This window comes from Cetorhinus maximus, chromosome 6, assembly GCF_964194155.1.
Source record: "Cetorhinus maximus chromosome 6, sCetMax3.hap1.1, whole genome shotgun sequence".
NCBI lineage: Eukaryota > Metazoa > Chordata > Chondrichthyes > Lamniformes > Cetorhinidae > Cetorhinus > Cetorhinus maximus.
Window position 1 is genome coordinate 92,875,262 of NC_135884.1, and position 16,413 is coordinate 92,891,674.

At 43.1% G+C, this 16,413-nt stretch overlaps 1 protein-coding gene across 2 annotated transcripts in view; it reads right to left on the minus strand.

The window, feature by feature from the left end:
- The window catches only part of phaf1 (phagosome assembly factor 1), a 67,337-nt gene extending 59,890 nt beyond the window's left edge, over positions 1-7,447 (minus strand). For both annotated transcript variants that reach the window (XM_078544065.1, XM_078544064.1), the window contains exon 1: positions 7,039-7,447. In XM_078544065.1, coding sequence (XP_078400191.1) covers positions 7,039-7,102 — 64 coding nt within the window. In that variant the 5' untranslated portion in view covers positions 7,103-7,447. The remainder of the gene's footprint in view (positions 1-7,038) is intronic.
- Positions 7,448-16,413: the final 8,966 nt, after the last annotated feature.

Sequence of the window (16,413 nt, forward strand, 5' to 3'; positions counted from 1 at the left end):
CACCAGGCGCGCGCACACGCGCACGCACCAGGCGCGCGCACACACACACGCACCAGGCGCGCGCACACACACACGCACCAGGCGCGCGCACACACACACGCACCAGGCACGCGCACACACACACGCACCAGGCACGCACACACACACACACACACGTACCAGGCACGCGCACACACACACACGTACCAGGCACGCGCACACACACACACGTACCAGGCACGCGCACACACACACACGTACCAGGCACGCGCACACACACACACGTACCAGGCACGCGCACACACACGCACCAGGCACGCGCACACACACACACGCACCAGGCACGCGCACACACACACACGCACCAGGCACGCGCACACACACACACGCACCAGGCACGCGCACACACACACACGCACCAGGTACGCGCACACACACACACGCACCAGGTACGCGCACACACGCACCAGGTACGCGCACACACACACACGCACCAGGTACGCGCACACACACACACACACACACACACACACACACACACACACACACACACACACAATCACTAGGCGCATACACACACACACACAATCACCAGGCGCATACACACACACACACAATCACACACACACACACACAATCACCAGGCGCAAAAATAAATACATGGATGGGATGAACAGGAAAGAGTAAAATGATCCATGGACGACAAAAGGAGAGATTGAAGAGACTGGGTCGGTATTCTCTAGAGTTTGGAAGAATGAAAGGTGATCTCATTGATGCATACAAAATTCTTAAATGGCTCGACAGTGTAGATGCAGGAAGGATGCTTCCCCTGGCTGGGGGGCTTAGAACCAAGGAACACAGTCTCAGAATAGGAGGTAGGCTATTTGGAACTGAGATGAGAAGGAGTTTTTTCATTCAGAGGGTGATGAATCTTTGGAATTCCCAACCCCAGAGTGCTGTGGAGGTTCAGTAATTGAATATGTTCAAAACAGAGATCAATAGGTTTCTAGATACTAATGACATTAAGGGATATGGGCTGGAAAATGGCACTGAGGTAGAAGATTAGCCATGATCTCATTTAAAAGCAGAGCAGGCTCGAGGGGCCAAATTACCTACTCCTGCGCCTATTTACTATGTTCCCGAGTTAATTATAGATGTGGTCACAAAGCTCAGAACACCATGTTGGGAAAACTACCACAATCACACCATTTCTGAAATCTGTTTTTTCACTCACTCATTTTTAAAAATAACTAGCTTGTTATTTGTTGATAACATATTTAACAATACAAAAAGTGTTCATCAGATACTGAATGAGGGCAATCAATCAAATGTTATTTTAACTTTTGAGAGTTATCAGTGTTGAACAATGACTGATGAGTAATGCTGAAGATCTAGTTTCAATATTGAGCACTACCAGGTTTCATACAGAAGTTAGATGCAGATCAAAGCTCCCTATATTCTGCCTAACAATACTCTTTAATCCCAGATTCAGACTAGTACCCAATGCTGCACCAGTTAAACATTTTCATTTCCTACACCAGCTCACCTTGGTGAACAAGGCTTATAATGTAATGCTAATGTCTAATGGGCTGTGTTGTGGACTCAAGAAAGTGGGTCAAAACAGCATGTAACAGCTCACCCCTGGCATAGAGAGACAACTATCATTCCATTAGTCTGAAGACTAACCCACGTCTCAGGTGAAAGCAAGAGTGCAAATAAACTACATTCCCCAACCTCCCAACTGAGTTTTTACATTTTGTCCCCCATCACCTCCCTCCCATTTCCATTCACTCATTTCTGTGCAATAGTTCCAAAGACAATGGTCACCTTCCAATACCTCGCACTGCGCTCATTATATATCCGTGAGCCTATTGTTCTTAAAGTCAAGCCTCACCCTGCTGTGACACATCTTCCACACATGCAATTTCAATTGACTTTGCTGAATTGCAACCAAGAGCTACGATTGTGGCTGACTCTTGCTCCCCTTCCTAGCTCAGAGTGCTAGGCTAAATGTAGCATTCCCCATTGCTGCCCCATCTGAGATCAGCTAGCTCAATATGGGGAAATCAATCATTGTGGCAGCCACCTGAGATTTTAAAAATGAAAACAATACAGCTACAGATTGGGAGTTTTTCCTGAAATTTAAACCCAACAAATATACAAGGCTTAGCACTTATGCATGTGTTATAATGCACTGATTTACTGTGCACTTGCTGTGTTAAATATGGTGAACAATCATATGTGCATTGTTCTATTTTGGGTTATAATTTTAAGAATCAATTTTTTTTTACCATTAATCATAAAAAGCAAATGTAATTGAAAACAGAACTTCATTTACCACTAACAGGATTTGTTCACAGATATCCCCATGAATCCAACACCTGGTACATGAACACATGAACAGAGTGACAGCTGAAGAGAAAAACAGCCCATAGCAGGAGCAAAAAAAGCATTGCTGCTCAGGGCAGTGGCATGTAAAGATGCAGCGTCCATTCTCACTCTGTTCAGATTTCAATCAAAGTTTTATAAAGCCTGGTTCAAATGGCTGAGAAAAAAAGCTGGGAGAAGGCTATGACAGTTCCTCCCTGGTGAGGGCTGGGGAGAAACATACAGGAGTCTAACCAGGGTGGTAACTTAATTGTAGCAGCTGGCTAAAAGTGGCACAATTCCCAACTCAATGTCCATTTTAAAAATGTCCAAGATAATTTCAAAGTTGGCGATTATAGCATCTAAGTACTCTACTTATCTTGGACAGAAACAACTGTGTTCACTGATCTGCGGTACCATATGTTTGAAGTACATACGAAAAATTAATGCAAGCATTTTTAACATATATTTACAATTAACACTTCATACACAATCATCTGAAGTGTTTAGGCTTTTTAGATGGTTGTCCTGCTCTTTGCTCCTTCAGTTTAATGCTGCCTGTGGCCAGGATGCGGTTGGCACTGTGGAGCTGTGAATCCTTGGTCAGGTCCAGGGAGATGTGGGTTCTGATGAACAATGACAACATTCTTATAGCGCTACCATGCTATTGTCTATTGCCAGCAGCACCCAATCATGCTCAGAAATAACCAAGCTGTCAATTATATTGGAATAGTGCAGTTGTAGCAGTAGGGTACGGTGCAGGAGAAGCAGGCTAGAAGACAGAGCAGGCAGCCTGTTAATCTCAATAGCCAAGGTTCTAATCCAGACAGACTTAATTTACCTTTGAAAAAGTTTCAATAAAAAAGGTTAACAAAAAAATCAACTTAGTTTATTACACTACATTTAATTTATCAGAGCTGTATGGTTATATAAACCTATCATCAGTAAAACTGCTGATAAATGTATTGGAAGGATTTCCCTTCCAAACTTTACAAAAAGTTAACAACATAGAGGAGGAGCACTATGTACAACACTGAGCAACAAGACCAATGTCTATAAATCTGACAATACACGGCATTTCACAAATCAGTTACCTAAAAGGTTCTACTTTCGTTACAGATGTGATTTCTAACGAGCACATCCTGAGACTGCACATTTCACCTGAAGGATTTCATCATAGTCCCTCCACCCAACCCCAAAGCCAGATGTTTATCAACAATATTTGTCCGCCATCCTTCATGTTATACTAAACATCATGAGTTTTGAGCAAACAGGAGTACAACACTGCAAAGGTAAAGTCTGGCACGAAAGATAAGAATCAATGTTCAGTATTCTTGTAGATGCCAGATGCATCAAGAAAACACTTTTAGACAAGAAATTGGTTGAAGCACAGACTGCTTGCTATAAATGTCAGGGAGGAGATTGCTGGGGCCTTGACAGAAATCTTTGTATCCTCACTGGCTACGGGTGAGGTCCCAGAGGACTGGAGAATGGCCAATGTTGTTCTATTGTTTAAGAAGGGTAGCAGGGATAATCCATGAAATTACAGGCCGGCGAGCCTTACGTCAGTGGTAGGGATATTATTGGAGAAGATTCTTCGTGACAGGATTTACTACCATTTGGAAGCAAATGGATGTATTAGTGAGAGGCAGCATGGTTTTGTGAAGGGGAGGTCGTGTCTCACTAACTTGATCGAGTTTTTCAAGGAAGTGACAAAGATGATCGACGAGGGAAGGGCAGTGGACGTTATATACGTGGATTTCAGTAAGGCCTTTGACAAGGTCCCTCATGGCAGACTGGTACAGAAGGTAAAGTCGCACGGGATCAGAGGTGAGCTGGCAGGATGGATACAGAATTGGCTTGGTCATAGAAGACAGAGGGTAGCAGTGGAAGGGTGCTCTTCTGAATGGAGAGCTGTGACTGGTGGAGTTCCGCAGGGATCAGTGCTGGGACCTTTGCTGTTTGTAGTATACATAAATGATTTGGAGGAAAATGTAACTGGGCTAATTAGTAAGTTTGCAGACGACACTAAGGTTGGAGGAGTTGCAGATAGTGAAGAGGGTCGTCAAAGGATACAACGGGATATAGATCGTTTGGAGACTTGGGCGGAGAAATGGCAGATGAAGTTTAATCTGGACAAATGCGAGGTAATGCATTTTGGAAGGTCTAATACAGGCAGGAATTATACAGTAAATGGCAGAACCCTTAAGTGCATCGACGGGCAGAGGGATCTGGGTGTACAGGTCCACAGGTCACTGAAAGTGGCAACGCAGGTGGATAAGGTAGTCAGGAAGGCATATGGCATGCTTGCCTTCATTGGCAGGGGTATTGAGTATAAAAGCTGGGAAGTCATGCTGCAGCTGTATAGAACCTTGTTTAGGTCACAATTGGAATATTGTGTGCAATTCTGGTCGCCACATTACCAGAAGGATATGGAGGCGTTGGAGAGGGTGCAGAGGAGGTTTACCAGGATGCTGCCTGGTCTGGAGGTTATTAACTATGAGGAGAGGTTGGAGAAACTCGGATTGTTCTCACTAGAGTGACGGAGATTGAGGGGCGACTTGATAGAAGTTTACAAAATTATGAGTGGCATGGACAGAGTAGATAGTCAGAAGCTTTTTCCCTGGGTAGAAGAGTCAATTACTAAGGGACATAGATTTAAGGTGAGAAGAGAAAACTATAAAGGAGATGTGCGGGGCAAATTTTTTACGCAGAGGGTAGTGAGTGTCTGGAATTCGCTGCCAGAGGAGGTGGTGGAAACAGGTACGATAGTTGTGTTTAAGAGCCAGCTTGACAAATACATGAATAGGATGGGAATAGAGGGATACGGACCCCGGAAGTGCAAAATGTTTTAGTTGACGGGCAATATGATCGGCGCAGGCTTGGAGGGCCGAAGGGCCTGTTCCTTTGCTGTACTTTTCTTTGTTCTTTGATTTAATATTTTAACGTAAATTTTCTCAACTCAACAAACTGAAAAAATATGAACTGAAATAGTTTACCAAAATGAGATGGTGAATAGATGTTTAACAGTAAAGGCCAGTATGCACAGTTCTAACCAGATAATTTAACGGTTGCATTAGGAGAAACTGTGTGTATGTGGCACTTTCATTTCCTTCCCAGTACCATATATAATTATAAAGGATGGACACTTGTAAATAGGGGAAGAACGTTCATCCAATCAGCTTCAAGAACAGCACAAAGATCAGTACTGAAAAAACCAAATACCATCAACAATAACTTGCATTTAAAAAGTATTTTTAATGCAGTACTACATCCCAAGATAATTCATATGAACGTTAACAAAATTTGACACTGAGCCATACAAGGATGTGATCAAAAGGATGGGTCAAAGACGTAGGTGTTAAGCAGCATCTTAAAAGGAGAGAGAGGTGGAGAAGTTTAGAGTCCAGAGCTTTGGGCCTGGGCAGTTGAAAGTACAGCTGCCAATGGTGGAGCTATTAAAACAAAATTAGGGAAGCGCAAGGAATCAGGATTGTAAAGTGCAGATACTTCAGAGGGTTATAGGACTTCAGGAGGTTACAGGTACAAAGGGCCATTGAGGGATTTGAAAACAAGGAAGGGAATTTTATACAAAAACAGAATTACCTGGAAAAACTCAGCAGGTCTGGCAGCATCGGTGGAGAAGAAATCAGTTAACGTTTCGAGTCTTCATGACCCTTCGGCAAAACTGAGTATAGTTAGGAGAAAGATGAAATATAAGCTGGTCTAAGGTGGGGGGGCGGGGGGAGAGAGAAGTTGAGGGTGGGGTGATTGTGGAGATAAGCAAGCAGTGATAGGAGCAGATAATCAAAAGATGTCACAGACAAAAGGATCAAAGAGGTGTTGAAGGTGGTGATATTGTCTAAGAAAAGTGCTAATTAAGAATGGAAGACAGGATACTCAAGGTACAGCTCTAGTGGGGGTGGGGTGGAAAGACTAACAAAGTTTTAGTTTTAGGTTTAAAAATAATGGAAATAGGTGGGAAAAGAAGAATCTATATAAATTATTGAAAAAAAAAGGGAGGGGGGAGAAACGGGGTGGGGATGGGGGGAGGGGGAATTTTATGCCCAGTCCACAAGAAGTTATACATGTCCTCCTCAGGAAGAGGACATGACACAGCAATTGTTTAAAAGAACAATCTGCACAAAACTGCACTTGCTCACTTTCTAGGGTGGTCTGCTAAATGCCTGGAATAGCCTCATACAGCTGCAGGTGAGGTGTTGCCCAAGTTGATGCAGCCAGTCTTATGCGATAAAACATAGAGAAATACATTCACACCTTAAATCTAACCATATTGAAAATGATACCATATCCATATAACGGGGATCGATTCGGAACTCCTCCTTATACCTCAGGAACAATAGCCCTCGCCGATTCCTCAGTGGGATGAAAGCAGCCACCCTGTCCCCAAGATAACACCCCTTTCCTGATTGGGATTGATAGCCCCCCCATTCCCCTTCGCTCAATATCACACCCTTATTCCCCTCTCCCCATGCACTTTACAAAAACAATCTCTTTCCATGTACCTGACGGGAACAATACGGCTCCTCCACTCCATATACTTCAAAAGGAATGATATCCCCTTGTTTACTGCCTACCCTCTCTCGCTCGAGGGTACCTCAAAGGGATGACATTTTTAGTCTTGCTCCGTACAGAAGTCCGCGTTAACAAGAAAGGTTCCTTTGTACTGACCTAAAGCGAATTCCCATCGTTCGTTCCCCAGAGACCGCTCGGGTACCACTTCCAGATCGAGCATTGGCCCGGCTGCAGGCGAGGAGGCGGGTGGATCCAGGCCCGGCTGTCCTGCTGGAGGAGCCGGCTGCCGCTGTGCCCCGGGTAAAGGGACCCGGGGGCCGCTCTGTCCCGGGTACAGGAGCCCGGGAGCTGCTGTGTCCCGGGTATAAATGGTCGGGTGCCGATCCGTCCCGGGTGGAAGGAGCCGGGCTACCTCTTTCTGTGTCCTGGGTTTGAGAGGGTGGGGGAAGATACCACCGGATGTTAATGTTATATAAGGGGGAGGGGTGCGGGTGGTATGTCTCGGTGACAGGAGGGATTGGGCGATGTTTAAAGGGCCGTTGGCTTGTTTTCAACCCCGAACAATAACAGCCACCTCTTCCATCACCATCAGCTGATTATACAATAACCACTTCCGCCCGAACCGCTTCCGGGTTACACACAAACAAACACACGTTTGCGGCAATGTGGCTCCGGTTATTGTTAATGATTCGGCTTTTTAAAAAAATATATATTATTTGTTATTCATGAAGGAGATAGCGAGTATCGGGGGCCTGTGCAGCAGTGAACATTGTCCCCCTCCACCTCAAACGGACGATCGGTCGGCCCAATCGGCGGAGGCCGCACAGCCCCGTCACATGACTGGCTGAAGCCGGGTTGGACGCTGGCGGGCGCCGTGATCACGTGGCCTGGTGTGGTGACAGCGGCTCGAACAGTCACATGACCAAAGACCGCCCCGGTTTGGGGGCTGACCGTGAAAGGGGCTGTGTTGTCCTGGTTACGGTTCATGCCAAGCTCATTGGTCAGGCCCTGACCAGTCAAACTCATGAGCCAGTTTCCAAGAGGATCTCCGGGTTATTTCAAACAGGATTCTCCAGGCAGGAGAACAAACCTGCGGAACAAGTTTAAAGGCGGTGCAATGTAATGCACAGCCTGTACACCAGACAACCAATACCCTCCCCCTTCAAAAAGTTATCAACCCTCAGCTGGCGTTACTTTGGGTTAAGACCATCTTCGCCACCATCCAACATATTTTTTGGCATCATTCAGAGCTGGGATATGTTCAACATTTGACTGTCCCACATCCAGGTCGGCATGATTGGTAAATTGACCAAGTGTTTTATGTACCCGCGATGTCCGAGCGGGAAGTTACCTGACCAGCGCTAGCAGCAGCAGCAGGTTCACTGGATACCAGTACTCACACAGAAGCTACAACATATAGAAGCAGGCCCTTTAGACCAACCAGTCCATGTCGCTATTTACCCTCTCTGCAAGCAAAACATCCTGATTACATTCATCTGCTCTGCTCCCAATCCCTTTATCCCCTTTTCTCATCTACATACCCAATCTAATCTTGAATGTTGACATAGTTTTTGTCTCAACTACTAACTCTAAAAGTCACTTCCACAATCTCTCAACTCTCTACAAGAGTTTCTCCTACTCTGTGCTTACTCTTACGTTTAATCTTTATTCTGTGGTCACTCATTTCAATCTTCTATCTACCCCCCACTCCAACCTTGTATTTTAAACATTTACATCATGTTACCCTGTAAGGTATCTTGATCTAATGAATAAAGCCCCAGTTTTCCAAGTCTTTCTATATACTTGGTTACGATAGACAAATGCAGCGATACGTGCCCTTATGTGCGAAATAACTGAAAATTTCACATCTCGGGATTAACAGTCTGGAATCATTGACAATAATTTACCCATTGTACATTCCTAATCTGTTCAACAGACCTAGAAAAAAACTAACAGATCATTTATTTCTGGCTAAATTGCAATTTATTATGAGATGTAAAATTATGTAGAAGGATAGCACTATTTTTGTGAGTTGCACAATGCTGATCTCAGATGCAAAAACAAGGCTATCTGAATGTGACGTATTATTTAGAAACTGAAACACACTTTTCCAGCAAAATCAGCACTGGGTGACAACCAATTAAACTTTTGAAATGAACCCTATGAAATAGATTGTTTTTTTTCTACAGGGATTTTCAATGGTCAAATCTGCTTGCATGTAGAATAATGTCTCTAGTCTTTTTAAGGAAATGTTTTCTGATTCCAATATTGCCAGGACATCTGCTTTCAGGAGGACAGACAAGTCATATTATGAATAGTGCGACAGTCCAAATATCCGCACAGTTGGTTTTTGCAACAAGGTGGTATACATCTACAGAATGTAGTAGGCATGAGGTACTTACCCTATAAGAAACTCTTAAATATGGCTGCATCTGTCAGCAGTGCTATGAGAAGAAGTGTATTCAATGCTGTTATTGAAAATGTCATCAATCATAGATTGACTTGGGATCTATGTGTTGTATATGTTGCAGTGAGCAGAGATTTTGTTTCCCCGTCAGCACTTTAAGTTCAGAGTTTTATGCTCTGTCGTGGTGGTTCCCAAACCTTCTTGGTAGTGTACCCCTATTCAGATTTACTAACTTTTCACATACCCCTTCAGGCAGTTTCTTTTTAATTACCCCACTAATGACAACATGTTTTGTAAATCATTATAATTGCACATTACAGGTAAACATATGTCTATAATAATTTTTACTTACCACTCAGCAGCCCCTCTTTCCAACCTCCTCCACTCACTTGCTTAGCAGCCCCTCCTTCCAAACCCTGTCCCACCACTCACATTCAGCAGTGTTGAAGAGTCATACGGACTCGAAACGTTAACTGTATTCCTCTCCGCAGATGCTGTCAGACCTGCTGAGATTTTCCAGGTATTTTTATTTTTATAGTCTTTCCATCCTTTTCTCTGTCTTCTTAATCCTAAGGAGAGAATGCTTAATCATTATTTCCTTCTTAGCTCTCCTTCCCTGGAGACCCATCACAGTCATGTGAGACATATGATAACAAAAAGGTGCGGCATGTTCTATTCTGGAAAACCAATTGGTGAAGGATGATACTGGACCCAATATTTACTCAGACTTGCATTTATTTACAGAGTGAAACATTACAAGCCATAGGCAAGTGTTACTCATGTCAAGAACTTATGGACAAGTTAAAAATGGGAAAAACTGCCACTAATAATCTTGATGATAATGAGTAACTGAGGCTAGCCATTTTGATTCTAAGTTTCTGACCCCATATCCTGTTGATCACAATCCCATTCCACTACCCATCTCCTCCTCTGCCTCACTTATTACTGCTGAAACCCTTATCCATGCTTATGGCACCTTCAGAGTCAACTATTTCAATACTTTCCTGATGGCCTCCTGTTCTCCAACCCCCATGGACTTAAGCTTATTCAAAATTCAGCTGCCTTATCCTATTCCACAACCATATTCCACTCGCCCATCGCCCTGTCGTCATTGAACTACGAGCACCCTCAACAATTCAAATTTTAAACTTTCATCCTTGTATTCAATTTTCATGGTTTGCCCCTTCCAATGTCTGCAACTTTCTCAAGCTCTGCAACTGCCTCCACTGTGCCTCCCCCCACCATCAACCAATAAACTCTCTATCCCTCTGAATCTGACCTCTTATACATGCCCATTTCCCATCACCCCACTATTAGTGCCTGTAGCTCCAGCTTTCAAGGCCTACCAGGCTGGAATTTTCCCCCCAAATCTCACCACCTCTCTTGCTCCTCCTTTCAGGCACTACTATAACCCACATTTTTCACCAAGCTTTTGCTCATTGCTGCAAATATCTTGGATTTTGAATCAGGGACTATTTATTTGATTTTGCCAAAGGGCTTTGAGACATTTCACAATATTAAAGGCTCTGTATAAATGCATATTGTTTGAAAGTGGATGTGACCGAAGTTGCATAATATGTATAATTTAGTCACTGACATTTCCAACATTTCTCCAAATTTAACTGTAATCTCCCTGGTATCAAAAGGTATTGGTTGATTATGTGTATCTGAGTTACAAGAAGTGCAATTCCAAATTCGTCGTATTTAGAAACCTTTCCAGCTGAACACTTTGGTTGTTCAGTGGTCTTGTAATGCTGTTCTATTATTGTATGAAGTACCACAGTCTCTCTCTCTCTCTACCCCCCCCCCCCCCCCCCAACCCCCCACCCTGTTGTAAGTGGTTTTTACAATGTTCTATTTATGGAAAATTGCTATGTGTGTAGCTGGTTGACATCATTGGCAGAGCCAAGCTTACTTCATGCATTCTTTCTCACCACAGGATTCAGATGTACAATTACCCTCCTGTATTTAGAGGTACTTTTACAGTGTCTCAGCGCAGTTTGGGTCCTGGAGTTTGATACCAAAACACTGTCCTGAACTGGTTCCTATTTTCGCATGTTAAATCTGTAGCTCTGTCTCCTGCTGGCTATTTGGGACTCCTTCCTTGGGAGTTACGTTAGATCTGGAGTCCCATGATGAGCATGGTTCAGGGTTCAATGGTAATTATTTAATATAGAAAAAGGACTGCCTACACTGAGAATATATTTAATATTCATTTGTGGCTTCTAATTTTTTTATGCCCTTAAGTGCAAGGTCTACTTCTTTAATACATTGAAATAGGAAACCTTCAAAAATAAGCCAATGTATGGCTAAAATAGAACCTAAGCTAATGGCACATGCTGCCTCAGCAAAGTTCTGTTTGACTGAAGCATTTGCACAGACCATTAGGAACATGGGAACAGGTGACTATTCAGCTCTACAAGCCTATTCTGCCATTTCTTCATAATTGATCACTATCTTAACTCCACCCTGGTTCCATACTCCTGAATATCCTTGCCTAACAAAAATCTATCAACTTCAGTTTTGAAATTTTAAATAACCTTAACAGTTCTTTGGAGAGTGTTTTCCAGATTTCCACCACCTTTTGTATAATGAAGTGTTTCCTGATGTCACGCCTGAGCAGCCCAGCAATATAAAGAGTGAAGTCCGCCAGTGGGAGAGGCAACAATTCTGAAGAAGGAGGCCGAGAGGATGACAACAGTTTTTATGGGAAAGTTTTCCCACCTATCACAGTTTGATTTGCACCTTGGGCATCCAAAGAAAGACAGCACTAATGACTTCAGAAAGTAAAGGACTGTTGAATCAGAGGAAATAAAATGTTAGTTACAACTCACCAGAGATGGTCAGTTACCATGGTGAGTTTACCACAGTATAACAGGAAATCATGCAGTGAGGTCCTGGAACTGAGATGATTGACCTCTAACAACCACAAACACCTTCCTTTGTGCTAGGTATGATTCCAACCAGCAGAGAGTATTCCCCTCGTTTCCCATTGACTCCAGTTTTGCTAGGGCTCCATGATGCCACACTTGGTCAAGTGCAGCCTTGATGTCAAGGGCATTCACTCTCACCTCAACTTCTAAGTTCAGCTCTTTTGTCCATGTTTGAAGGCTGTCCCTCCCTAATAGCATTCTGGGTGTACCTACACCACAGGGACTTCAGCGGTTCAAGAAGGCAGCTCGCCACCACCTTCAAGGGCAATTAGGGATGGGCAATAAATGCTGACCTAGCCAACAATGCCCACATCCCGTGAATGAATAAAAAAATAATCTACTTCTGCCCGCTTCCACTGCCTTCTGAGGCAGAGTTCCAAAGTTGCACAATCCTCAAAAGATTTCTCCTCATCTCTGTCTTAAAAGGACGTACCCTAATTTTAAAACAGTGCCCCCTATTCCTGGACTCACCCACAAGAGGAAACATCCTTTCGACGTCCAGCTTGTCAAGGCTGTTCAGGATCTTGTATACTTTAATCAGTTCACCCCTCACTCTTCTAACCTCCAGTGGAAACAAGCCCAGTCTGTCCAACCTTTCCTCATAAGACAACCCACTCATTCCAGGTATCAATCTAGTAAACCTCTTTTGAATCGCCTCCAATGCATTTACATCCTTCCTTAAATAAGGAGACCAAAACTGCACACGGTGTTCGAGGTGTGGTTTCACCAATGCTCAGTATAACTGAAGCATAACATCCTTACTTTTATGTTCAATCACTCTCGTAATAAAGGAGAGCATTCCATTAGACTTCTTAATTACTTGCTGTACCTACATACTAACTTTTTGTGACTCATGTACTAGAACATCTAAATCCCTCTGCACTTCAGAATTATGCAGCCGTTCTCCATTTAAGTAATACTTTGCTTTTTTGTTCTTCTTGCCAAAGTGAATAACTTCACATTTTCACACATTAAACTCCATTTGTCAGATCTTTGTCCACTCACTCAACCTATCTATATCCATCTGCAACCTTATGTCCTCTTCACAGCATACTTTCCTACCTTTCTTTTGTCATCTGCAAACTTAGCTACCATGTCTTCATTCCCCTCATCTAAGTCACTGTTGTAAATCGTAAAAAGTTGATACCCTAACACAGAGCCCTGTGGGACTCCACTCGTCAATCCTGCCAATCCAAAAAAGACCCATTTATGCATACTCTACTTTCTGCCAGTCAGCCAGCAATCTTCTATCCGTGCAAGTGGCAAGTAACATTTGCACCACACAAGTGCCAGGCAATGACCATCTCCAACAAGAGAGAATCGAACCATCGCCCCTTGTCATTCAGTGGCATTACCATCGCTGAATCCCCCCACTATCAACATCCTGGGGGGTTACCATTGATCAGAAACTGAACTGGATTGGCCATATGAATAATGTGACTACAAGAGGTGGTCAGAGGCTAGGAATCCTGTGACGAACAACTCATCTCCTGACTCCCCAGAGCTGTCCACCGTCTACAAGGCACAAGTCAGGAGTGTGATGGAATACTCTTCACTTGCTTGGATGAGTGCAACTCCAACAACACTCAAGAAGCTCGACACCATCCAGGACAAAGCAGTCCACTTGATTGGCACCACTTCTGCAAACATTCATTCCCTCCACCACCAAAGAAGTGGCAGCAGTGTGTACCATCTACAAGATGCACTGCAGAAACTCATTTAGGTTCCTTTGTAGCACCTTCCAAACCCACGACCACTACCATCTAGAAGAACAAGGGCAGCAGATACATGGAAACACCACTACCTGGAAGTTCCCCTCCAAGCCACTCACCATCCTGACTTGGAACTATATTGCTGTTGCTTCACTGTCACTAGATCAAAATCCTGGAATTCCCTTCCAAACAGCACTGTGGGTGTACCTACACAGCAGTGACAACAGCAGTTCAAGGCAGCAGCTCACTACCACCATCTCAAGGGCAATTAGGGATGGACGATAAATGCTGGTCTAGCTGGCGACACCCACATCCCGTAAAATGAATAAAAAACTCTCACCTCACGATATAACTTTAAACTGTCAGCCAGTATACATTGTCCTACTCCCATCTCCACCAAGAGATTTGCACTACTGTGTTTGGCACAAAACCGCAAGGTTTCAGGGGCCAGTAACACTCAGTTGCTGCCTACACATTGAAGGTTGAAAGCTACAGCAGGGTTTAATATATCATTTGCATTAATCATTAATCATAAGCCTGTTAGTCTCTATTACATATGAACATACAAATTAGGAATAGGCCACTCGATCCCTCAAACCTACTCTGCCATTTAATAAGATCATGGCTGATCTGATTGTAACCTCAACCTCACATTCTTGACTACCCCCGATAATCTTTCACCCCCTTGTTAATCAAGAATCTATGTAGCACTGCCTTAAAAATATTCAGACTTTGCTTCCACCGCCTTTTGAGGAAGAGTTCAAAAGACTCTGTTTTTCTATGAGGAAAAGCTATTTTCTTTGTGCTGTGTATTTTATGAGGGGCATAATTTCTGGCAGGTGGCCTGCTGTTAGGGTTATATGGGAGTAACCTGACTGATCTATCCTTCAATATTCCTTCTTCCCTGTGAGATAATACCAAGGCTTTGTCTGAACCCCACAGATTCAGGGTTCAGTACATGGGTAGGTACAGACAAGTATGGAAATATATTTGTTAAATTGGTTCGGTAATTTTCCAAAATTCATTAGGATGCAAGTCTAAAAACTGGAGGATAGTCAAAAGTATGCCCCTGCAGGAAAAAAAAGTATAAGCCAGTAAAATAGCTCAATTAGTTCAGCCTTATTTGCAGGTAAACTTTGAGACTAGAGTACTGATGCAAACTTGTGTAATGCACAAGCTAACTACAGATATAGATTTGTTACGGTCAAGTTCCACTTGAGCAATTTAACTGAATTTCCTCAAGAAACCAGAGAAGGTTGAGGACAAAAGTGGAGTGATCATCTATATATTGATTTTTAGAAAGCTTGAATGAGGTGGCACATTAAAAACCCTACATAGAACTTTACTGCACAGAAATGGATTACTCGGCCTAACAAGTCTTATGCTATTTTTATGTTACACATGAACGTCCCATCCTACTTCAACTCACCATCAATATATCCTTTTATTCCTTTCTGCCGCTTATTTATCTAGCTTCCCCTTAATCACATCAACACTATTTGCCTCAATCTTTTTGATTTGGAATAGTTGCACAATACACTAAGATCTGGATTGATCAGACTGGTCCCTATTTGCAAGTAAATCTCCAGTGAGTCTGCTGTAAAGAGCACATGAATGCCAGAAGGTGAGATTGGCTTAGACATCTCCCAGCTATCTCAAAGAACACAGCCCCTCAGAGCAGTCAGATCAGCAAGATGCAAGGGGGCTGCTACAGCCCATACAATTACACTTTGGCACCTGCAGGCAAGGGAGAAAATGTGGGGAAGTAAAAATGGACTCTTGCAGGTGACTGAAGAGGGATAGTGTTTCAATGGTGAACTGCAGAGGTTAATTTAACTCAGTGCACCATTAGGCATAGCCACAACACCAAGTTACCACCCAGGCAATAATGGCACTCACTTCAAATATACACAAAATCAATAATAATATTGAACAATGTAATCTTTAAAGTGAGAGCCTCAAGATGCAAGGCTGTGTTCCCCTACAGAATCCAGCCAACAGTCCAAGAATTTTACCAATGAGTTAACAGGGATTTTTTTTTGTTTTGAAAATCAAGGCACAAGTCATTAGAGAATGCATCTTTATGCATATAGGTGGCCAAGGGACAGAGATGGATTGAGATGTCAGTAACTGTGCTCCCCTAGAGTGTTGTACAAGGACCTTGTTTAATTCCTGATCTATATTGATTTAACTAATCTAACCCATGAAAACAATTGGTGTTCCATCTGGCCTCCATAACTCTTCAAAAAGTACTCACATTTTTCTATTCTTAGCTCATTTCTTATCCATTTCCTGGGTTTATCCTTGGTGTTTTTTTTAAAAACATGAAACTAAGCCTTTAGTGTCAAATGCCTTTTCAATGTCTCAGATATCATAGAGCCTCTCAGTCCATTGATTATCACTTAAAAATCGAAGAAATTGGTCAGGCAGGATTTTGCCCTGATAAATTCATGTTTATTCGGCTGCTATTTCAAGTATT